Source organism: Lagenorhynchus albirostris, chromosome 9 (genome assembly GCF_949774975.1).
Source record: "Lagenorhynchus albirostris chromosome 9, mLagAlb1.1, whole genome shotgun sequence".
NCBI lineage: Eukaryota > Metazoa > Chordata > Mammalia > Artiodactyla > Delphinidae > Lagenorhynchus > Lagenorhynchus albirostris.
Window position 1 is genome coordinate 11,743,920 of NC_083103.1, and position 24,824 is coordinate 11,768,743.

General features: G+C 45.7%; 2 protein-coding genes across 9 annotated transcripts in view; one reads left to right on the forward strand and one right to left on the reverse strand.

Moving 5' to 3' along the window:
- On the reverse strand, positions 1-23,237 carry ZDHHC5 (zinc finger DHHC-type palmitoyltransferase 5). 8 transcript variants are annotated; one of them, XM_060159111.1, is made up of 14 exons: positions 23,071-23,233; positions 21,153-21,233; positions 18,820-20,014; positions 18,060-18,135; positions 10,408-10,529; positions 6,697-6,854; positions 5,765-5,937; positions 5,507-5,609; positions 4,821-4,912; positions 4,268-4,400; positions 3,672-3,795; positions 3,125-3,237; positions 1,797-2,656; positions 1-1,364 (listed from the first exon to the last, which is right to left on the reverse strand). In XM_060159111.1, exons 5-14 carry the CDS (start codon positions 10,442-10,444, stop codon positions 1,199-1,201), a joined length of 1,959 nt encoding a protein of 652 aa, XP_060015094.1. In that variant the 5' UTR covers positions 10,445-10,529; positions 18,060-18,135; positions 18,820-20,014; positions 21,153-21,233; positions 23,071-23,233; the 3' UTR covers positions 1-1,198. The 8 variants fall into 8 exon arrangements, with proteins under 8 accessions (XP_060015094.1, XP_060015091.1, XP_060015096.1 ...); XM_060159108.1 differs by lacking the exon at positions 18,060-18,135 and having other exon boundaries at positions 23,071-23,237; XM_060159113.1 differs by lacking the exon at positions 18,060-18,135 and having other exon boundaries at positions 19,731-20,014.
- Positions 20,588-24,824, forward strand: part of YPEL4 (yippee like 4) — an 18,528-nt gene continuing 14,291 nt past the window's right edge. Inside the window, exon 1 of the mRNA XM_060159119.1 lies at positions 20,588-20,608. The gene's annotated coding sequence lies outside the window, so the exon portion shown is untranslated. The remainder of the gene's footprint in view (positions 20,609-24,824) is intronic.

A 24,824-nucleotide genomic window follows, 5' to 3' on the forward strand; every position in this document is an offset into this window, starting at 1 on the left:
GCTGGTTAGATCAGGATTTCTTTTTATTCCTTGTTGGTTTAAAATGGCTAATCAGAATAAAAAATAAAAGGGCTTCTGTTTAGAGGCTGGGGTCTCCCCTACTTAAAGGTTAGAACCCAGGTATCCCCTCTACCCAGCACCATACTGAGGTGGGCTGAGGGGTAACCCCCCAAGGGACAACTGGAGGGGCCTAGGCCTGCCACTCCTTCTCTCTATCCCGTTTTTGGCATGTGATGAGAAATATTGCTTTTTGGATTCTTCTCTCCCGGCCTTGAATTTAAAAATAATGTCAACCGTGTGAGTTGGGGGAAGGCTTTGAGGGGCCAGTTGAAGCAGCCCACCACAATTCCTCTCCCCCAAGAAGGGGGGATTATCCAGTATTGTTTCTGGAGCTCAGCCAAGCTCTTGTCCTGATCTCCCCACCACCACCACCAAAGTCATGGGGCTGCAACCCCTTCCCTGGGGGAAACTAAGTGCCAGTGAGCCTAGAAAACAAACTCTCCTCTCCAGGTCCTTCCCTCCTCTGACCAGAACCCCACCCAGACGCGCCTCTCCCTGGGTTTCTTTCCTGGTCACTTAGCACCAACAACAGGGGGTGCTATTTCCTTAGATGGTAACTGGGACAAAGAGAGGGAACCACGGGGGAAAGGAAGACTTCAATCGATGTCTCCCCTCTTTTCCTGCTGGTCTGAGGAATAAGAAGAGTAAAATCCCCCTCCTTATACATATCCCTCCCTCATTTTCCCATCCCAGGATAGATATATAATTTCTTTGATATTTATTTTTTATATATATATATATATATTTATATATATATATATATAATGTACACACACCTGGTAACGCAGAAGAGGAAAAAAATAGAATCCGTAACAATAATAAAAAAAATTATTTCTGGTTTAAAAATGATCTGGTTCCCTCCAGGCGAGCAATTGCACAAATGTCCACTGAGTCTGGTCCAGGGGTTAAGGAAGGGGAAGGTCTTAAAAGGTGAAGGGGGTTGCTACCCCAGTCTCAGGGCCCCAACTCTCCAACTCCCCAACCCCACTGCATTTTATAAAATGTCCTCATCCTCTTGGAATCGGTTGTTTAAAAAATGTCCATGCAGGGGAGGGGAGCCCCTTGAGGAAAGGAAGGTGGCCACCTGGGGCCCTTTGGTGTAGGCGCAGAGGTGTGGGGGAGGGGAGCTGCCCAAAGCTCACACCGAAATCTCATAGGTGGTGCCACCCACCCCTGACACCTTCTTGACTCCTCCCCTTGTAGGGCTACTGAGAGGTGGCTGGCCTGGGCCAGGGGAGGCTGAGCCTATATTCTTGGGCTGCCCGTTGGTTTTGCTGTAGGCGGTCTTGAGCTGTACTTCATCTCTGGGAAGAAAAGAAGAGAGAGGTGTCAGAAATGGGACACACAGCACCGAAAAGGGAGGTAGTTTAAAAAGTTAAGAGAAAAAAATGTGCTTTCTACATATATACTTTCTTACACAAAGATTCCCTTTTATTTTACTGCCCTGCTTACAAGCAGCCTGATACCCTCTCTCCTCTACTTATTCCTTTCACTCTCAGGCAAATAAATTACTTTTTAGGAAGACAGAAATAAGAAAAAAGTATTAATCCTCAGTCTCTTAACAGGAATAGCCCGTGAAGGCAGCTGGAGTTAAGAGTGAAAATGAAGGGCTATCTTACAAGCAGGATAACCCTGGGTCCACTTGCACTAAAATGTACAGGTGAAGCCCTGATACCTTCTGCAGGGCACTACGCTACTTTTAAGTCCATTGGGGGCCAGGATGGACTAATACTTACTTGGGTGTCAGTAATGGCTGCAAGGCCACTTCCTCTGTCTCAGAGACACCAGATGGGGCTTTTTGGCTGCTGTAAGACATAGATCGGCCCACGTAGGGGGCAGTTGGGCCTGGTTCAGGGGACCCTAGTCCCCGGCCCCTTAGCCCATCTGGCTTGCCAAAACGGGGGACAGCTGGGCGTCCCAGTGGAGTCTTGCCCAAGGGTGATCTCTTCGAATCATCTGAGGAGGAACTAGTACGAGGGGCGTGGCCTGAGCCTGGTGTTGACTGGATGCCTGAGTCCCCCAAGCCTGGTTCTTCCTCACGGCCTGGGAGTGGGGGTGACTGGCGTAGCAGCTTCTCTCGTTCCTGGAGGGAGGCCACGATATGGCGCGACAGATTGTCGTACCGAACTGGTGAGGGCTCTCGGTGCGTTGGGCCGGTTGGCACCAAACGTGGGTGCCTCTCGGCTTCCCGCTGCTGGGCCAGTCGGGCTGACAGGAAGGGAGAGGTGTAGCCTAAAGGTGGGTCTGGCTCAGGCCCTGCCTGCACGGACTCAAAATCAGGGCTGTCTGAAGGAGTGAGCAGACTGTCGTAAGATAGGCTTCCATTACGTGTCTGGTTGGCCAGGCTCTTATAGGAGGTGGAGGTTGTGCCCTCTGAACGAATGGACTGCAACTGGCCCAGCTCAAAGCCTGTGCCCTGGGCTGACTTGAGGCTGGAGGAGCGTGAGCCACTGGACAGTGGATCAAAGTGAAAACTTTTGCCAAAGGTGGGAGAACGGAAGCTCTCTGGCTCCAAGCTCGGCTCTGAACGGTAGCTGGGATGACGGCTGCTCTCCGCAATTGAGGTTGGCTCCTTCAAGCTGTCCCCACGACTCAACTGAGGGAGAAAAGCAAAGCAGGTTCTTAGTGCTCCCCCTCTTGTCCCCTCTTGGGACAGTAGGCCCCAGAGCCCAAGGAGGCAGTCAAAAACAGTATTTGCTACGTGCCAGCAATATGCTTAGAATTTTCACAGGCATTATCCTGTTTAACCCCTAAAGTAAATCTGTAAGTAGGAACAAATAATATCTCATTTTAAGATGCAGGAAATGGGACTTAGAGAGTTTAAGGAACTTCTCTGTGATGGCACAACTGGGTTTTGAACTCAGATCTGATGCTGTAATCAATGCTTTTATCTATTATGCTACCGTGACCTCTCTTGGATGAAGGACAAACTGTCAACGCTGTTACTAAGCCAACAATTAGTAAAATGCCTTTGGTTTTCTTCTCTTCCCTCTGCTTCTTCCTCCCCTTCTCCCAGAACAGCTGGCATACATGACAACCCTACTCCTTAGAGAGTACTCAGTACCTTGGCGCTGGAAGAGTGAGGCATGGCGGCTGATGCACTGCTGCTACTGTAGCCCGGCCGGTACTTGTACATGGTAGGGGTGGGGGGGCTGTCCTTGCCCAAGAGGCTGCTCTCTGCAGGAAGAAAAGGCCCAGGGGGCACCACTTTACAAGCTGTTCTTTTGACCTGGCTAGAGTTCCTTAAAGTACCGGGGGAGGACAAGGTAGGAAAAGATATACCAAGCAAAGGAGCATAATGATTTTGCTGAAACCAAGACTACAGACTCATACCAGCCCAGAACACAGAGTGAGTGAATGTACCAAACAGATCCCAGAATGTTCTCTGGTCTGTCCGGATGCTGAGAGTACACACAGACACACAGAGATGTCCAACTCACTGCCAATAGCTAACTGTTATGTCATCCCCTTTCTCCCGGCTGTCCAAAGAAGTGGTTCAAGTACCACTTGCTGGGTTTTCTCAGTCACAACACAAGCATTATCTCCCAGCCCTTGCCTGTGTCATCTCCATAGCTAACAAATAACATTCTCACTCCTGCTTCTGCCCTTACCCTCATTAGTAGCCAGGCTGAGGTGTGTCCGTAGCCCCGTGTAACGGCTCAGGTCCGGCTTAGGAGGGGGTGGAGGTTCAGCATCTGCAGACTGGCTTTCTGTTATCTCCAAGCTTCCTTTAGACTGGATAAATGAGGGAAAATCAGATTTGGAGAACTGAGCGTTAGGGCAACTCAAAGTATGAAACTGGTGTAAGAGGGGCACTGGGGAGTCATCACATACTTCTGAACTGGAATTGGAAGACAGGACACAAGATCAGTTTGGGGACGGTTTTGGAGAAAGAAAAGCTTTCAACAAGGGTTTCATTCTGTCACTTATTTGTTTATTTTCACCAACATCTACTTGCTGAGCTCCTACCATCTATAAACTGCTATGTTAAGTCCTATGAAGACATGCAAATGAATGGACTAAATTTCTACTGTCAATGAACTTACAGTCTAATGGGAAAAAGAAGATATGTGTTTAAGTAACTTTAACACAAATCAGAAAGTGATAGATACTATAAGAGAGATGTAAACAAAGCAAGTTTCCATCTCTTTGCCATGGGTGAGACCCCCCCAAATTACCTAGCTTTACTTCCCTAAATTCTCCTCACCTTAGTTCTCCTCAGCTCTCCCTGGATGCCATTGTCCATGATCTTCACAGTTATCTGCCCATCTGACACTTCTGGCCGAAGGAAGGGTGGTCTGATTACAATTGTCTTCTCTTTCTTTGGTCTCCCCAAATACCTGAGTGTCAAGAGTGAGAGGGCTTTCATTCATTCATTCATTCCAAAATATCTAATGGTTGCCTACCTTGTGTAGAGCAGTTTTACAAATACAAGAAACAGTCCTACCAGGCCAGGGAAAAGATCAGCATTGAACTGATTTCTTTGATTCTATGAAGAACAAGAACAACAGCAAGACCAGGCCTATGGGCAGATACACCTAGCTCAAGGCACTCGAGTAAATCTCATCCTCAGTTCTCCAAAGAGAGTAACATCTAAAGAATACAACTGAACTCACAGGGTCCATTAAAGGATGGTGTGCCTCTCCCTTGTAGGCACTTCTCATTCTAAGAGAACCCTCCCTAAAAGGCAGCCAGAACAAACCCAAAGAAGACAAAAGTGTTGACCAAGGGTGAACACTAGAGCAAAGGGGTAGGTGTACCTGGGTGCTGGGGAACTGCAGAGTACACGGCTGACATTGTTACAGCAGCCATTAGTGAAGGGGTTCACACCTCCCCGGAATTTACCCGTAACCTAGAGGGAGGGAAAAAGGACCAGATCAGTCAAAAAATGGGACCTTGACCTCCAAAAGCCCAAACACAAATCAATGACAAATTATTGTGCACCCACTATCGGGGAGATATAAAAATGAGTCAAATACAGTCCTACCATAAAGAAGCATAAGCTAAGAATGGGAACTCCAAAGTCAGGGTCATCAGTTCAAATTCTGGGTCCACTTCATGGTAGCTATCTGACCCTAATCATCAGTTTTCTTATGTAAAATGGGGATAAATAGCTCTCTAAATATTGAAAACTAAGATAACATAACGTAAGAATAAGCAAGTAAGGTTAGCTATTGTTATGGGCACAAAAATAATTGTTTTCCTTTAAGCAGGACTATAAGCTTCTTGAGGGCTGGCCCAGGTCTTTTACTGTTTCTATTACCTCAGAGCCTAAATCGACCAGTATACAGCAGACATTCTATAAATGTCTGTTAACTAAGAAATGGCCCATACTCATGCTTACATGAGGAACCTGGACACCTCATCATAAAAAGTATACACTAACGAGAGGGCCAAGAGACACATGCCCTGCTCTTCAGGGATCTCCCATCACTTCTCCCCATACCTGTTCATTGGTTGTGCGTCCCCTAGCCACCAGCACCACGTGAAATCCCGTGAGGCCAGCTACTGGGATGAAGAATAAGCCAGCCACACACATCACTGCCATTCTGAAGCCAGACAATCAAGGAGAGCAGAGCAACGTGATCTCGCCTTCCCCAGCCCGTGCTGTAGCCATCTTCCCTTTGACCCTCACTGCCACAGGACTCAACTTTCTACATTCTTCCCCCTCCCACTCCTGCAACCCACAGGCCTTGAAGGATACGTGACAGCCGTGCGGACCCCTGAGAGTTCCTCCATGTGGTAGAGGACATAAAGGAGGCCAAAGCCAAACACACCCATAATGTGGGCTGTCAGGGAAAGGAGGAAGAGGAAGAAATAACGGTAGTTCCGGCGACCAATACAGTTGTTCACCCAGGGGCAGTGATGATCAAATTCCTAGGAGCAAAATGAGACAGACTGAGCGGCATACTTGGACCACGGCACTAGATCATTTCTGTCAAGCAGAACAAACAGCAGAACTTAAAGTGTTTCTTTTAATAATCTGTCATCATGTTCACCATTTAGTTACAAAATTTAAAAACAGTTCATGCAGTTTATCTTGCTCTATCAATCTATAAGGAAGATGTTCCAGAGGTTGATCAAAGGCCAAGGCCACCTCTCAGTTTATCCTATGTGACCAAGGAACTCTGAGAGGTACAAATGTCAGAGGCTTTACAGAAACATTAAGATTCATGAAAAAAGAGGCTTAGAAGAAAAATCTGGCAGGCAACTGCTTACAGCTAAGTAACAACGCACTGAAAAAAGGGTTAAAAATAAAAGACAAGGAACGCAGAAGAAAGAAATATAATTGGAAAGGTTGAATGCAGCAGCATGATGAAGTGGAAGGAATGGAGAACACTAAGCAGGTCAAATAACTGAAAAGATGAGCCCAGGGATGGAAGGCTGGAGCTCTGACTAATGGTGCTGGGAAAGCCTATGCCTACCCACTTGGGCTCCTCCTGTAACAGAATATTTATGCTCTACCTCTCGTGTGTACATCGTTGCTAACACTTTCTGCCAGAGCTAGAACACAGCCCAGGCAGTCAGACAGGGCTACATTTTCGTCCATGGCCAAGAATCCACTGGATTCAATTCTTATTCTGTGGGTAGGAAGAAGATAACTTAGGTTCAGCTAACCCCACCCAGAGTTCTTACCTCCACACAGTTGTCACAGACGCTGCAGTGGGAACATCGAGGAGGACGGTAGAAGCGGCAGGTGGCACACCATTTCATGCGCACCTGGATGCCCTTGATCTCCACTGTTTTGTAAAGGGGAGCTCTGAAGTCATCTTCCTTGTCTTCATCCTCTTCAGCTGTAGAGAGTAAAAGTTAATGAAAAAATGACTATGCTAGAACTGTGTACTAGGCACTAGGGATGCAGTGATATTTAAAATATGGCCTCTGCCTTCGAGGAATTCAGTCTAATGGTGAGAGAGACTAGGAACTAGTAACTCTAATACGGTGAGATCAGCTCTATATACAACACTATGGAAACGCAGATGAGGAAGCAATTTATTCTACACTGGGAAACGAGGTTTAAGAATATGACTCAGAGGTGGCTCTGATATGGATATGCTGCTATTCTTGGTTTACATATTATATTTCAAAAGAAAGAGACACTTTATATATCAAAGTACATCTATAATGAGTTTGCGTAACAGTTCAGTGTCTACAAGTACACGACTGAACTACAACAATCCGAAAGAGGAAGTAACGAACTAACATCAACCTTTTTTCCACACTCAGACACCCTTGCCCAAAAGATCTTCCCCTAGTTCCCTATATACATTTCAGGACTGTTTCTTGGTTGCAGACATTCTCTTTACCTGAATGCCCTTTCAATTTTCAGCTGTCCGAAACTCACCACCCCACTTCAAAACTTAAAGGACATCATTTGCCTTCTCATCTATAGTGTGCAATTTTCATTTTTTATTATTAATCTAAAAAAAAAAATACTCGTGAGGAGGAAAAATTAAGTAAGTGATGGTATAGGAATTAGAAGTTTTCAAATGTACTGACTTAGGGAAATGCTAACAATGTAACTAAGTGAAAAAGTACAAGGTAAAGAACTGTACAAACAAAAAGATCCCATTTTGAAAACAAATAAAAACACACATATATATGCTACAGATTTACGGTATATATAAATAAATATTGTATGTATAAATCTTCACAATATTGATTGGAAGGAAATATACCACAATGTAACAGTAGTTATCTCTGGGCTGGGAAATATATTTATCTTTTTTATACTTTCTATATAATGAATATTCACTACTTATTAAAATCTTTTTTAAAACAAGTTTTTTAAAGGAAAAAAATTCAAATGCTACTTATATTGAATATCTGATTCTTCCACACTATCATGTATCAGAAGTGAGCTTTCTCTTCTTAAAGTACTACAGTTCTTTGATTACTCTTTAAAGTTACCACAGTGTATTTATGTAAATGTCTTCTCTATCTTCCCTTCAAGACCGAGCTATTTGACCATCATAATAATCATTCCAAATGACCATATCATAATAATCAATAAATATTTGATAAATGAACATTTAACACTCATTAAAATAGCCTTCCTTGGCTTTAGGGACTCAAAGCACCTTTTGTTAATCTACGCTTTGAAACAAAAGTCACCATGCACAGTGACACAGGCTTTGTGAGCACAATGAATTTCAGAAAAACCTCATCTCACTGAAGTTGCTATCCCAATCCCACCTGCCTCACTCTTACAAGGTAACTTCACATTTGAGAGAAAAATGAGATGTCATCAGTAACAACCATCATCAGTTCTCTTTCTATCTCTTATTCCACTAATGCTGGTTGGTCCTCACTCTCACCTCCTATTCCAGAAACAGCCTACTTCTGTAAGCATAACCCTTCCAACACGCAGAGGAAAGCATCTCCTTCCAGATGGCCACTCTTCAATTACCCTCTTTCATCACCTCCTGCTTCTCTCTTTTCTGGTTCCACCTCCTCATGCTATCAACATGCTAAAGTCTTCTGTATCATTAAACAAACAAACAAAACTCCTCCCTCTGCCCTAAGATATTCCATCTTCTGCCTTCTCTGCTTAACTTCCTGAAAGAATAATCTTAATACTCATTGACTCTGCTTCCTCATTTCCTATTCCCTGCCTTCCAAACCATTATAGTTTTGGTAATTTAACTGTCTCTCTCCCGCATACATACATAAACACACTATTAACTATTCTTGTGGGGAATTCCCTGGCAGTCCACTGGTTAGGACTCAGTGCTTTCACTGCTGGGGCCTGGGTTCAATCCCTGGTCGGGGACTAAGATCCTGCAAGCCATGTGGCCAAAAAAAATAACAATGAAAACAAAAACAAAAAACAACTAGTCTTGTGTGTGTGTGGTTTTTTGTTTTGTTTTGGTTTTGTTTTTTTGGCCACACTACGCAGCACGCGGGATCTTAGTTCTCCAACCGGGGACGAACCCATGCCCCCTGCGGTGGAAGCACAGACTCTTAACCACTGGAACACCAGGGATGTCTCAAACTATTCTTGTTAAGATCACTAATTTCTTAGACACTAAAACAATGGGCAACTTTGAGTTACCACACTACTGGACCTAATTTCTGATACTGCCAACCATCAGCTACTTCATGAACTTTCCTCAGTTCCCACTGTGTCCGGTTTGTCCTCCTCCTAACTTTCCTTGCTCAGTCCCTCTTCAGTGGCTCTTCAGCGGCTCCTCCTTCTCCTCATTATTACAATGTTAGTGCTGGTCAGGCTGACTTTCGTTCCTTCCTAATCTCATTCTACTTTCTCTAGGCGATCTTACTCCTGTTGCTTCAAATACTACGTGGCTGAGGACTCTGCCATGAGTCTGACTACTCAACTGCCCATTGGGTAACTACCTGAATGATCCATTAAGTATCTCAAATTCAACATGTCTAAGATGCTCTGTCTTCCCTCCAAACCCACTCAACAGTCTATAACTTGGGTCTTGGTTTATAAAGAACCAGCATACAACCTATCTTTCAGGTTAGGAACCTTGGAACTACCCTAGACAATTCCTTCACCCTCTCGCTCTCCCCTAGTAAGCAATTAGTAATGAAAAATTCTGCTGGGTCTACTAATGAAAAATCTGTAAATCCAGCTTTGAATTCAAGTTCTCATCTGGTCTGCATTATTGCAATAGCCTCCCAAAAGGTATCTGTACATTCTTATAAGAATTATTATTGTAAAAGGAAATGTGATCCTGTGATTCCCCCAATTAAAGACGTCTTGCTGTCCAAAGGAAGAATTATAATCTATTTAATTTAGCACATAAAGTCTTTTACACTTGGCTCTGGTTTATCTCTTGCCCCTTCTGGCCCCACCATGCATTCTAACTTCCACCCACTGAATTCTGCATTTCACAGCTACAATTCTGTATATGCCGCTTCCTCTTCCTAGAATGCCTTTCCTTTCCATCCTCTACTCGGTAAAGTCCTTCCTACCTACCTTCAGCAGCATTTCCCCAATTTATCTGGGCAGATATAAGTGCCCTTTTCTAAGGTCTCAAAGAACCTTTCTCATGCTTCCGTTACAGTTTGTTATCACACTGTCACTCTCTAATTCATCTTAGATAGTATCAAAACTAGCAACAATGCCCAACCCATGTGCTCGAAATAAATTTCTGCTGAATGAGTAACTGAAAATCAAAGAGTTGACCCAAAGTGGATCAGATGCCTAGAAGTTATGACATATATTCCTAAGATCCTGACTTGCTTTTCATCATTAGACTATAAAAGTATCCCAAAACCCAAGACTCCTAAGGCCCCAGACCAAATGTATAAATGTCCAAAAATCATTCTTTTTCAAAGGCAGTAAGATACTTCCAAGAGAGAGGAGGGAGATCTTACCTCGAGGGAAAATCCCTGGGTCCATGAAGGTGGCCATGCTGAAGTTGGCCAGCACAAAGAGAAAAACAATCGCATTGTAGATGGGCACTGCAGGTGACACGTAGAGGCTTAGTCCTGGACAGCTGCACAGATAATAAAGAAAGTGAGGAGCTGTCTCTAACACTTTGGACACCAACCACATAAAAAAATCTATAAAGATTCAGGGACTTCCCTGGTGGCGCAGTAGTTAAGACTCAACACTCCCAATGCAGGGGGCCCGGGTTCAATCCCTGGTCAGGGAACTAGATCCCACATGCATGCCGCAACTGAGAGTTCACATGCCACAACTAAGGAGCCGGCAAGCTGCAACTAAAGGCCCAGTGCAACCAAACAAATAAATATTAAAAAAAAAAAGATTCAGTCCCCATACCTATATATAAATCTTGTGTGGTTCACCTCTGAAGTCTCAAATTATCTTTATCCTTCCCAACAAGTGGGTCTAGTTTCCCACAGAAATACTCATTTTAGGACTTCCGTAGTGGTCCGGCGGTTAAAAATCCGCCTGCCAATGCAGGGGACACCCGGGTTCGATCCCTGGTCTGGGAAGATCCCACATGCCGTGGAGCAACTAAGCCCGTGCACCACAACTACTGAAGCCCGCCCGCTCTAGAGCCCACGCACCGCAACTACTGAAGCCCATGCGCTCTGGGGCCCGCAAGCTGCAACTACTGAGCCCACGCACCACAACTACTGAAGCCCGCGTGCCTAGAGCCTGTGCTCTGCAACTAGAGAAGCCACCGCAATGAGAAGCCCATGCACTGCAATGAAAAGTAGACCCCACTCACTGCAACTAGAGGAAGCCTGCGCGCAGCTACAAAGACCCAGCGCAGCCCAAAATAAATAAGTAAATACTCATTTTTGATCAAGGTACAAGACTCATAACCCTTTGCACTAAAGTCTGTGTTCTTACCTCGTGGATCTTTGCACATGTTTTGGACTCTGTCCTTACCTCCTTTTAACCAGGCACAAGAGCTAGGGACTAAGTATGTAACTGACACCAGCTGCATTCCCTTCTCTGGAACAGCCTGAGGCTTCTGGACCCCAGCCATGCCCCACTGACCTGCACATTCACCCAAAGCATGGGACACCACCTGCCTCTCTGGCTTCTCTTCCCTCCTCCCGGCTGGCTCTGAACTACTCTCAACTGCCTAAAGTCTCTCCAGGCACATTATACATCAGATATTCCTCAGAATTTTATTCAACTAGAGGCTAGTTCTCAAGGTAAAGAAAAGGAAACCACTCACAGGTAAGGAAGGATACCAAGACACAGGACTAGACCCCGAGATGAATAAATGAAGCAGAAGAGTGGAGGAGGAAAAAAAGGGAAGATATCAGACCAAAGCAGCCCCAAATCCTGCAGGAAAAAGAAACTGGCCACACATATCCAATATTCCACAGGGTTCAAATCAAGAGATACGCTTTAGGTAACTTTTCCTTGACAAAATAGTGACCTAGTCCAGGATTAAGCTCAGTTTCTGTCAGGATATATGTCTCAGGAATGCTGCAAGAGCTCTCCCTTTCTCTGAAGATGGTTCCTGGGAGCTGGAAGTGTCAAAAGAACATGTGATGTGCTGCTTGCTTGGTCAGTGGTATCAAACACCCTCTCTCCTGTCTCAGCTCAGGAAGAACTTCCCATAACAAGACAGTGGCTAAACACCCTAATCTGCTTTGTGGCTGAGAACTTAATCTCCAGAATTAGGCCAGCATCTGTCCTTGTTCCCTTTATCTAGACCAGCGGAAGGAAAGGAAGAGTTCAGTGAAGGAAAGGAAGAAGGGACCAAGAGAACAAGACAGCAACTGACTCCGGAGAATTAATCCACAGCAGTCCTGGATTCTGTTGAGAGGTTATCTGTCTCCATTAAAATAAAAAGAACAGGGCTTCCCTGGTGGCACAGTGGTTAAGAATCCACCTGCCAATTCAGGAGACACGGGTTTGAGCCCTGGTCCGGGAAGATCCCACATGCCGTGGAGCAACTAAGCCCGTGCGCCACAACTACTGAGCCTGTGCTCTAGAGCCCGCGCGCCTACAGCCCAGGCTCCGCAGCGGGAGTGGCCACCACAATGAGAAGCCCGCGCGCTGCAGCGAAGAGCAGCCCCTGCTCGCCGCAACTAGAAAAAGCCCACACACAGCCACGAAGACACAGTGCAGCCAGAAATAAATAAATTTTAAAAAATAAAAAGCACAGCCCTGAATAGTGATTCAGGACAATTCAAAAGAACTGAGCTCCTCAATGAAAAATAAACTAATGATAAGAAGTAAAACTGACTGTCACAAAGCATCTCACAAGTCTTTACCAGCACCATCTATTTATTCAAATTCCATTTAGCCATTCATTAAAAAAAAAATTTTAAGTAAATATTTATGATGTGCCAGGCTTTTTAGATAGTAATTATCAATTAACTCTGCTTCTCTTTATGGGTCAGTACATAATTGGGAGACAAAATAATGAAGCTAGAGCGCAGGCAGTGATTTCAAGGAAAAAACTTTCGACCTTCAGTCACAGCTCTAGTTTTATTCTACCAAAGTCTCCTATGGAAGCCTCTTCCTCTGGGGGTTCTTTCATTCAAAAAAGATGTCCCCATACCTTGGCAGGATTTGGGGTGGAATACAAGCAAGAAGGCAAGAGTCTTTACACAGCCCCACCCAAAGCCTGACCTCCTAGGATCTTAAAGAGGGAGGGAGAGAAACTGAAAACCAGTCGTCCAGGTCAGAGCACCTCCCTAGTACTTAGCTGTCACTTCAATTTCCACCCAGGGAAGAGGAGAAAGGGTGACTCACTTGACTCCTACAGCCTGGGAAGATAATTAGAAGGGAAAAAGAAATGAAATCCTTAGAACACTGAGGTGTCCGTGATTTAAATGTCTCATTCCTAGAACTGGCTACATGGCCTCTTGAGCTTCTGAAAAAATAAGGGTATACTCCATCTCTGAGGGAAACTAAGGTGAATGAGAATGAGACATCAGTCCCCTTGCAGGCCCAGATGTCAGTCTTTCTGAACCCATTCTTCCTCCAGTTTCTGCATTTCCAAACAAAGCAAATCACTCCATTTCTTGGACAGCCTGCCAATGACCTGCCCCTAGATAATGAACTTTACCCCTACAACCTTCTTTTTTTTTTTTTTTTTTTGCGGTACGTGAGCCTCTCACTGATGTGACCTCTCCCACTGCGGAGCACAGGCTCCGGACGCACAGGCCCAGCGGCCATGGCTCACGGGCCCAGCCGCTCCACGGCACGTGGGATCTTCCCGGACCGGGACACGAACCCGCGTCCCCTGCATCGGCAGGCGGACTCTCAACCACTGTGCCACCAGGGAAGCCCCCTACAACCTTCTTGATATCAACCCATCCCAGCTGAAGTGTGTAATTCTAGAATCAAGTTCCAATATCTGTTGCCAAAATAAAGCCTACCCTCACAGTGGCAGTATCTGGAAATGATGCAAATAACTCAACTTCACAGGCAACAGCCGCTCCTAGATTCAAGTCAAAGACCATTGCTTCCAACCTGAGCACTCTGAGGGAACATCCCACCAAGGAGAGGCCTGTGAGACCAAAGCCTGCTCCCACTGTACCCCACATTCTGCTTGGCTCCGGGAGAGGCTTGCCATTGCTACAGAACTTCGCCAGATTCCTAAGTGACCACCCCAAGTGGCCCATCTGAATCTGTTGCCTTTGATGGACAGAGAGGAGGGCTGGGCTGAGGAGCTGCTGGGCTCGTCCTTAGCCGATGGCGATAATCACAGAGCTCCAAAGCAGAGGGAGTGGCCGTAGCCCAGAAGGCTGGCTGACTCACCGATGAGACTCCCAAACCTACACCATCCCAGGGAGAACAGGCTCTTCTGCCCATCCCTTTAGCACTCCTGTTTTCAAGGCCAAATAAAATTGGGAGAGTGGGTTTCAATACCCACACTCCTGCAAATCTGTTTCCTAGCCCTCTCTAACTCTGCCCATTATAAAAAATGGATAAGTTCCTGGTAAGAAAAATAAAGTAGGAGTCAAGAAGCTTTGGATTTTAACCCTGTCTTGATCAATGCTTTGCTATTGTAGCCTTAGGTAATTCACAGGAAAGTCTCCAAGCTTGTTAGGTCAGCTACCTAATACAGGTACGAGAATGAAGGAGACAATGTCTTAAATGAGCCTAGAATTCTTTTTAAACCAGCTGGTTTAATACTGAGCATTCATGGGATAGAAGAAACAAAAAAAACCACATTATTAACTATCTCCATCATCATCAATTATCATTCCAGCTCCACCTTCATCGCTAACTCCACTTCCTCTCCTCTGAACTACTAGATTCAAGAACATTTAACAACAGAGGCACTTTGCTCCTAAAGAACAGGTCTATGCATTCCTCCCATGCCTAGCACATACTTTGACTATGTGTATGAACACTGTGACTAGTGTTCTTTGGTGATGAGGCAAGGCTAGAATGAATATCCCACTTCTTGCCCCTGGGGATCCTCAAGATTCCACAGGAAAACAATCTCTCCGCTTCTAGTGGATAAATTTCTCGTAAGAGACTTGATTTGTCCTGTCTTACCAGACTTTCAAGCAGCTGAGTACAAGATACAGGACTTGGGCGCTTATTCCTTGTTGAGAAAACAACGTGGGGAAGAAAAGAACAACCACTGCTCAATTAATGCCCTAAATCACGAGGCTGCTCCCACTCAAATCAGGTGCTAGCACCTCTGCAGTCATGGAAAAAAAGGGCCAGAAGGGAGAGTCACTGAGGTTGCCCAACTAACTCTGTGGATGAAATGCTTGAGAGAGGATAGAAGCAGAAACTGTAATGGAGAAAGCTCTTTCATGGATGGGACACTGGAAAGACCATCACGGATTTCTGGACAACCCTGACTCAGCCTTCCCACAGAGGATCACTTGCAGCGGAGACTTTACCCCCATGTCCTCCCCAACAATTTTATTTTATTTTAAGATTCTTTTTTTGATGTGGACCATTTTTAAAGTCTTTACTGAATTTGTTACAATATTGTTTCTGTTTTCTGTTTTAGTTTTTTGGTCACGAGGCATGTGGGATCTTAGCTCCCCAACCAGGGATCGAACCCGCACCCCCTGCATTGGAAGGCAAAGTCTTGACCACTGGACCACCAGGGAAGTCCCCACCTCATCAGTTTTAGAAACAGATATATGGGAAACTAGCTGACTTAACTCACAGCTCAAAGAGACTTTAGGGGATACAAGTCTGCGATTTATTTCAAATTGTATTGCCAGGAGCCCTAAGAAGGTCTCAGGGGTCCCCAGGAAGGCAAAGAGGAGATACGCAGTGTATGGGCCTCTATGTACCAGCCTCACTCGAACCAGAGCAGCCCTACTCTGACATTTTAAATACTGGGGTTCCCCAAAAGATCTCATTTGGGAAAAAAAAAGGTCATATTGCTTAAATAAACTGCTCTAGGTCAACTTCCTCATTATACACAGAAGAAAGAGGTCCACAAAGGTTAACAGACTTTACCAAAATCAGCTTGCCCCAAACAGTGCTTATTCCTCTCACCTGGCACTGCCCCCTGCCAATCACAAAAGGAGACTAGGCCAGATGAGGGTCCAGGCCCGTTATCTTAAATGCAGTGTCTGTTACCTAATGGGGACCAGGAGGGTTACTTTAGCAGACACGCTCCTTCCCAAATAGTGAAAAGGGAAAAGAATTAACACAGGTTCCCCAATAACTCCTGCCTAGTTTTAGTACTGGACAAACCCTATAAATGAGAGGGATGGGGGCAAAGGGGGAGACCTCAACTGTTCTATTCGAGGTTCTCTGGGGCAGAAGAGGATCACCATTTTTTTTGATGACGAAGCCCAACTGATAATTTCTGCTCATTGCCCTCCCTACCTGACAGAGAGACTCGGAGGGTAAATTGTTCCTAATTAGTGGAAGCCCACAGGCCTCCACTAATTATGTCTGCAACTGAAAGGGCTCGTCCTCCTACTCCAGTCCTATAGGTCCTAAAGTAATTCTCACCTGGGGTTTATACTGATGTAAGAACAGACAGCTGTAGCCTAGAGAAGAGAACAGGAGGATGACAAAGTAGCTACAGGTTTAAGGCCCCAAATAGGAGCTGGTTCAAAAAGAGCCTTCCTCTTATCTCTATTTGAAACCAGTAATTCTTTTTTAGGTGGTATATGGTTTTAAACATAGAACTGAACATCAAAAGGGACAGAACAGCTCTGGAGAACAGCGGCACACCTCAGCCCAGGTGTAGACTTGCAGAGGAACTGCTATGGTCAGATGGCAAGGAAGAGATGAGAATTTCAGAGGTACCAAGAGCTAGGTAAGATAAACAGGGTATTTATGTCTCCCCAAAGTGGACAGGGGAAAGCCTAGGGAGGAAAAGACAGCCCAGAAACGTGTCCTGAGGAAACTGCCAGGGAGAACTCTAGCTAAGACTTAAGGCTCTTCTAACTTTGGGTTAGAGGCAGTAATTCCAAATAAGAGTCAATACTGTCCTCCAAAATTCTTTGTCCTAGGGCTGAGAGACCATGGAATAAGGAGGGCCCCCTACTCTTCTAGCATCAGGCAACGGGGAAGTAGGTTAAACAGCTTCAACTCTCAGTTGAGAAAATGTCTATGTCAGGACAACTCTTTGTGGCAAAACTGGTATAACCAGCCAAACACTTCAATGGTTCCAGATTAGCAAATTAAGAACAAGGTTTCTGCTTGTCCAAACTCAAGAATGGATGGGTTGAAAGAGAAACCACTTAGCCAGTTCCCCAAATTTCCTAACTCCCGAAGGCTCTGCCTCTCAAAGGAAAACAGACCCTCTCCAATTAAGCAGGTCTAAGGGTGTCAAATTGGTGTTGTACTTATCCCTCCTGATACAGCACCACAACAGCTACAAAGATACTAAGATCCCATATAAATGTCCCTTGGTTAAAATGCTGATTCCACTTAGTGGTCATAAGAGCAGAAACCAAAACAAGTCTGACACTGAAGACTCACTCCTTATGGGTAGGAGTGGAATCCTTGAGGGTTTCAACAGGTATGCTCAGGCTGAAGAGCTGGGGGCCAAAGAATCTAGGACTTCTACTCTTTAGAGGAAGAGGTGGGAAGCAGGATGATGCCCACACCTTAGATAAGAGATTCACTCTTTCCTTGTTTAAAAACTAAATAGGAAAACATCGTATTTACTTTACTTCTGCATTATTACTCTTTTGGCCAAACGACCCATAGTTTTTAGAATTCCTTCTGGCATCAGAAGCTCTGTTTGGGTGGAGGGGGTGGGTGCCCCTTCCCTCCTATCTCAGATTTAATTTGTCTGTACCCCAGCAACTCCTGCTCATTCATCCTTCAATGACTCCAAACTGCTTTTATTCCCTACCACGTCAATTCATTCTCTTCCTCTTGCCAGCAACCTCACACTGGCTCTAAACAGCACCCCACCATTAGGTCTGAGCCTGAATCACAGCAAAGTGAACTCCCCAGAAAATCTAGCATGCTCTGATTGTTCCAAGAGCCACAACCGGAACACTAACTCAATGACTCAACAGTTTAAGGCTCAGAAGCCTGGTACTTGTTAATTTATAAACAGGTAACGGCAAAGACGCTTGCCAGGTAGTCGACAGCTGAAATACCAGGGAAAAGGAAAAAGATGTAAATCACTCACGTCTCCTCCAGTAACAAGCAGACGAACAAAGGCTGAATATCCTAAGTGGGAAATCTTTCGACACCAACTGTTTTTCCTAATAGGACCAGGGAATGGGAGAAATGACTGTCATTCCCTTCAGCAGGAACTAACATAAAGGAAGCCTTCTAGAACTCTCTTCCTAAGTAAAACTTGCCCTTTCCCAGTGGCCTTCACTTCTCCAGGCTTTGGCTCTTAAGAATACAGAGAAAACCATCTGATAACACTAAGAGCCAAGACCATCTTACTGGTATACCTTCGAAATCAACTCTGAAGTTCTCTAGTACTCCCAGTTCCCACAGTCTCAAATCTAAGCTTCAGATATCCTGGGGAAAAGCTACTACTTTTTGAAAAACCTTTCATCTAGTCCAGTTCTCTCACAGAATTGACTGCTTAGGCTGCTTCAAGACTCTGGTGATTCCCTCCCATTTCCTTCCTAGTGCAGAATCATCTAACGATGAAACTGGGTAGGAAAATATGAAGACATCTGTGATTTCAAAGGAAGGGAGGCAGGGGAAAGTAGAGGAGTCAGCAGAGTAAAATTCCTAACAAGGTCGAGAGGGTAGGCCTGTTCTTACTCTTCTTGCCGCATCTCTGGGATCTGGATTTACCTGTATCAGACCTCAAACTCTCCCAGTCACTTGCCTTTGCAAGTAAGTAGCCGAACTCCAGAGGAAAAATACCCCCTCACCCGCCTCCCATGGAGCTCCCCCGCCCATACCACCACTGGGAGAAAACTCACGTAAAGGCAAAGAAGAGGGTCGTAGCTCCCACTAAGAAGATGGCGGCTGCCGAGACTGGAACATACTTGCTGGGTTTGAATCTCTTTCCAGACTCCGCGGGCATGTTGGAGCTCTGATGGAAGATCTGCCCTGCCGCATAGCCCAGGCCCACACAGCGGCAGAACAGACAAGAAAATGGGATGAGGGAGACAACGGCCAGAGGAGTACAGAAGGAAACCAGGGAAGCAGAAAATTTAGAATTATCACCCTTCCCCCTCCCAAATAAAACCAAAGGTCAAAAGATCTCAAATGAAGGAAAGCACATGGGAGGGGGAAAGGTGATTCCAAATGATGAATAACCACCTCCCCAGAACAAGGCAGAAGGAGAGATTAAGAAACACAACTTGTACAGCTTAAAAACTGGAGACAAACAGTAGGCTGTACACATGAAAATGGCTGCAGGTAGAGAACATGGGCAGTCAGACAGATCACGGAACAGCTCATGGAGGGAGGCGAGTCTTCCAAAGGAAAGAAGGGGAGGATATCAGGGTAGGACGGAACACTTCAAGCAAGGAAAAATTCTTTGGAGGAGATACTACAGAACCTCCACGACTACCACACTTCCACAAGACGTGAGCAGCACCTAAAAGAGGTGTTTCTATTTCAATCCAAGAAGGAATCTGGCGCCCCTTCCAGCTTTAAAGAGAAGCCGTTTTTACTGCAGTCTTTGTCCCTTTCAGGCAGCTTTCTCAATGCCACCACTCCCACACCTTGACTTCAGGGCCTGTAGTCTGGCAATGGTGGTTTAATTTTATTTACTTTCTCTTGATGGTTAAAGCTGGGCAGCAGCTGTTACAAGGTTAAGTTGTAAATCCTTTTCTTTGAAGGGGGAGGGAAAACAGAGAGAGAGCTCGAGCTCGTGCAAGCTTGCCTGTCTTCAGTCTCTTGTTACTCCCAAACCCTTTAAGGGCTCCTTTTCCTATGGAGTTCATGCAAAACTAAAGGGAAACATATAATCCCTGAAGCCATGTTCTTCCCAATAAGCAAAATAAGATGAAGAAATCAATTCCACTTGATGATACTTTTAAAAGCTACTGTGGATGAAAGCAAAGTTCCAAAGAGGTCCCTGTTTCCAGGTTAGTCAATGTCTCTGATATTTCTTCTTCAATCTTGGGCTTTCTGGATGCAGAGTTCAACTGTGTTACAGTGCCTCACCTGGAGAAAAACAAATATCTTTATCAGAGAAATTTTTTCATGGCATTTCTTAAGACCAGCAAGGCTAAAACCCCACAAGCTACTCTGTTAAAAAGTGCCTTTTGAAAGAAAGATGATTTTCTACTTCACTATGTGTATGTGGGAAAGGACTGAGAATTGGGAGGACAATGGGTTCAGAATTCTTCACTCTTCTAAGTCCTCTTCATATTGAAAAAAGAAAAACATGGCTTCAGCTGGCCTAAGGTCATCAAAGAAATAGCTCTTGACACAGATGGGGCCCATCTCACCTGACACATATGGGCAGTAACAAATACCAAGAATATCAAAATCTAAAAACAAACAAAGGCACAGCAGTGAAGGGCAGTCCTAGAAAAGAGACTTGTCTTTGAACAAAGAGAATATTTATTGCTACAATGAAAAAAGAAAAAAGTAGGACGAAATTAGGACAGTCTCATTTCCTTTCTGTGTATGTCTCTCTCACTCTTACCCTTCTATACTTTTTAGTTATAAACTTGAAGAGGCAAAAGCTGAATTTCTGGTCTTCTGAAATAACTCATGAAAGGAGCTGGATGAGAAATGTCCCTGCACTGAAAGGTGAGATGCCCTCTATGAGAAACTGAGTCAACAAGGGCGGGGGGGGCTGGTCTTTTTCTTCCCAATTCAACAGTTTTTTATTCCTACATTGGCCTATTAGGAAGTCAAGTGAGCCCCACCTTCCCTTATATGATTAAAAATAACAATTATTTCTGTTGATGGTAGTAGTAAAATAACATTAGCACTTTGGATTTTATAGGATGCTTTTCGTCTAGTGATTGCAAAGCATTTAACTCATTATCTGGTGACACAGTTCCTTATCCCACTCGGTAAAACTGAAGTCTAGAGAACGCCTGAGGCCATTCCACTGAATGACTTAAGCAGTCAGGTTCAGAACCCAAGAGTCCACAGGCCCCTTTGCCGACACAAACCCTTTTTACCTCTTTCTCACCCACTACACTACCTGTTCAGTGATGACAACTTGGAATCTACAGACCAAAAATTTACTTAAGGTTTTTTCCACCTAAGAGGAGTAATAGCTTCCTTAATTCCAAAGGCTGAAATTAAAATACCAGAAGTTTTGAATAGTGAAATATCAACGTACCCTGGAACTTAGCACTTCCTTTCTTTTCTGTGGCATGAAAGGCTAAGGTGCCTTCCTTCAAGATTCATTCATTCTCTCTCTCTCAAAAAAAAAAAAAAAAAGAGTTTTAGAGGGCCAAACAGCATTATTAGAATAGATTGATTCCTACAGGAATCAAAACCCAACTTTCTGAATTTAGGCTTAAGTAACTTTGTTAACAATAAGAAGCAAATTCTTGCTTTACAGACAGTACTATTAAAGTAAACTTGCCCCTCAAAACCCCAAAGATTAGAGAAGATGGAAACTTGCACTGCTTATATTTTATCTAGGGTAGGATATCATTTAAACACCATATATTATTTCAGATTATATTTTCTGACAGGAGAACAGTCACATGGGCTAATACTGCCAAAGTAATTCAGAGACATAAAAGGCCACGGCATCTAGGGAGTACAATACTGGAAAACAAAAGATATCAGTGTCTTAGATGTTTAGGGCATATGCTTTAGAAGTGACAAGACAAAACCTAAGAATGTATTGGGTATAACAAAGATGCACCAAGGCTTAGCAGAAGGATGTACTGTGGGTAGCAGGGATGAGACTGCAGGGTGAGTGTGGCTCATCAGAGCCAGCAGTCTGGATCCATACCAGTGTAAGAAAGGTGTACAGGTATGTGTATGACACATTTCAGGCTTAATCTATGTAACAGTAATATGTATATACAAAACAAACTATAGAATATGTGGTTTCAAGGCTTTAACAAACGTTTAATACAAGTACCTCCTTAAAGGGGTAAATGGACATGGCAGCATGACTGAGAGCAAAAGTATTGTTTGTGGAAATAAAGTGGTATAATAGTATAATACAGTAAACCTGAACACAGTTATCAACGTTTCATGGAATAATCCACATGTCAAGATACTGGCTGAAGAGTCAAACAGAAGTTTAATATGGGTATTATCATCTTATACCGAGGTACCAAAGTACATGGCAATATAAATCTTGTAAGCATTTAAAGAACGAGTGATAATGAATATTCTGAAGAGATTTAATATAGTACAAAGGGATACTGGGATAAAAGGATAGAGATGAGAATATAAGGCCAACCTAGACAAGATGGCATTAACCAGTAAGTGAAAAATGCAAGGCAGAAAAATGGTCTAGAGTATAACATGTAAGTGATCCTACACCTCCTTTCATAACGCTGTCACTTTCTTACTTCTCATTTCAATGTTTTCATGCGGCCAAGTGGGTAAAACACTTTCTGCCCTGTCCCATAACAGATTCCTATACGTAAAAAAATGGCAAATATATTCGAGTTCCCACTTATAAAAAGTACAAAGTACTAAAAGCGTGGAGCTCCCGGCTGGTGGGGGTAGGGGAGGAAGCGGACGGATGCGAAAGAACAGGTAACAGGATGAGGCTTGAGCCAAAATAAGTATCAGAAGAATGGGGCGAGGGGACGTGAAACGCAGGGAGGGAACAGCATCCAGTCCCCAGCGCGGAGCCGGAGCACTGAGAAACACCGTATGGGGCAGGGCTGGCCGAGACAGAGAAGACGGAATCCGCGGCAGCAGGGCCCACTGGGGCTGCGGGAGCAGGCTGCGGGAGGCGACAGAGCCTCGGGGCGCAGGGCCGGGGGCGGAAGGGGCGGCGGCTGGGCGCCGGGAGCGGAGGGACCGGGGTCCCAAGCTAGGACCCGGCGGCCCGACACTAACCCGTTCTGAGCCCCGGCAGTCGTGGATCCCCGGCCTCTACGCGTCGCCTGTTTCCGGGGCCCAAGGGTCCCGCCGCAGTTGGATGACCCGGCCCGGGGGAGGAATGGGGCCTCAAGCCACCTCCCCCTCCTTGGTCCCCCTTCCCTAGAGGTCACTCTCCCCTCCCACCTTCCTGGCCCGGCACTTCCGGTTCCGCAAGGACCCGTGTCCCCAGTACTCACCCCCGGCGCGGTTCCCGTTACCGCTGCCGTCGTAGTCGCCGCCGCCTCTCAGCAGCGCCGTCCGGCCTCTGAGAGGCAGCGCGCGGCCCCCGCACGCTCCACGCCCGCCCCGCTCCGCGCGCTCCCGGCCCGGCGACGCTCGTCTTCGAGCCGGCGCGCGGCCGTTGCCCTCAGTGCCGGGTCTCGAGCCCTCCCAGCGTTCTCATTGGCTCCCTGTCCCGGGTGCGCGCGACATCTCGCGCGGGGCACTTTTCTCTCATTCATGCGGCTCGCGCCGCCGTGCCCGCCCCCGCTCACTCTCCCATTCACCCATAGCCCCCACCCCAACTCCGCTCTAGGGCGTGCGCGCGCACCCTGGCGACCGCGGCGACCTCGCGGCCTGATTGGCTGCAGGAGCACAGCGCCGTACCACGCGAGAAAACGAGAACGCGCGCGCACGGCCGTCAGGCTCCGCAGGCAACCGGGAGAGGAGGGTGGGCGTACTGCGCAGGAGTTGGAACTGGGGAAATGGCCGAGCGAATATTCCTTTCTCCTTTGTCCTGCTTTCTACCCCTCCTGAAGCAGAAATCCTCAGAAGTAAAAAATAATTATATGTGTTTACTGAAAGTACTCAAGAACAAGCAGCTACCCTCCCGAATTCGCCAACCCCCCCCTCCAATAAGTATGGTACAGTCTAGACAGGCTTCTGGCGTAACCAATCATCCACTGGCCCCTGCGTCTTCCTGCTTCAGCCCCTTCATGCATTGGCCAATGCGGTTTGGCCACTAAATAGCCCTCCCCCAATCCCTCCCCCCTTTTTGGATGGCGAAAACTTTATTTAAAACCATCTTTATGGAGCATCTTTATGGAACTCCGACGAGTTCCTTGGTACCAGCAGAATCCCAGGATGATGGAAAAGTCTGGGCTGTGGCTTCCGCAGGGAAGGGCCGCAGGGACTGGAAGAGTCAGTGGGGGCCGAAGCTCCTGCCTAAGGCACGGGAGGAAGAGGAAGGAGAGCGGCCGCGAGCCTTGGAGCCGTAGTGCCAACCGTGGAAGGAGGCGCAGGGAATACGCGCTGAGGTGGTGGCAGCCCCCTGGAATGAGGGCCGGCTCTTGGCTCCGCTTATTTCCCTGTGTTTCACCGCAACACAAAGGCTGGACGCCCCCAAGCCTAACCTCTCCCAATCCGGGAATACAGACAGGAAGGAAAAGGTTCTCTAGAAGCTCCAGTCCCTGGCGAGCTGCTGGCCAGCTCTACTTAGCTCACAGCGCCACATTTTGCCCTAATTAGCCCAACACAGCTGTGAACCCAAGAGCAAGGCCCCGTGTTCTCTCATTTCGCTCAAAGCCATTTCTCTTTTGAAAGCGGCTCTGGCTATTACATAATAGTCTTTCAAAAAAGTGTTCCACCAGCCACTTCTCTGAAGCCAAGGTGTCTCACCTGTAAAGTGTGATTCTAAATCCTGTGGTCTGTCCTCGGCTTTGGTGTCAAATGTTGATGGTTTGACTGTGCTCTGATAAGTTAGCACTAAGCAGGAAGGGAAAGGAGAAAGTGTACCTTCTGTTTTCTGAGGTCTAGTCTAGTTCCTTCTCTGACATGGCATATATAACAGGTTCTAGTTCATTCTTGCAAAGGGCTTCAATCTGCCATTTATTGCATCACACTGGAGAGTTCTCTTTTAATGACAGTGTTCATTTAAAAAATGAAAAATTTAAAAACTTTAGACCTTATAGAAGGTAAAGGTAAGGTATTGGAGATACAATATTTGTTTTAT

Excerpts from the sequence above, each read along its gene's own strand:
- ZDHHC5 (XM_060159109.1), bottom strand. The coding sequence starts at position 18,923 with ATGCCCGCGGAGTCTGGAAAGAGATTCAAACCCAGCAAGTATGTTCCA. Across the intron at positions 4,913-5,506 it reads GACGCACAACCAATGAACAG|GTTACGGGTAAATTCCGGGG; the intron begins GTATGGGGAGAA and ends CCCTCCCTCTAG. Across the intron at positions 3,796-4,267 it reads GAGAGCTGAGGAGAACTAAG|TCTAAAGGAAGCTTGGAGAT; the intron begins GTGAGGAGAATT and ends TCATTTATCCAG.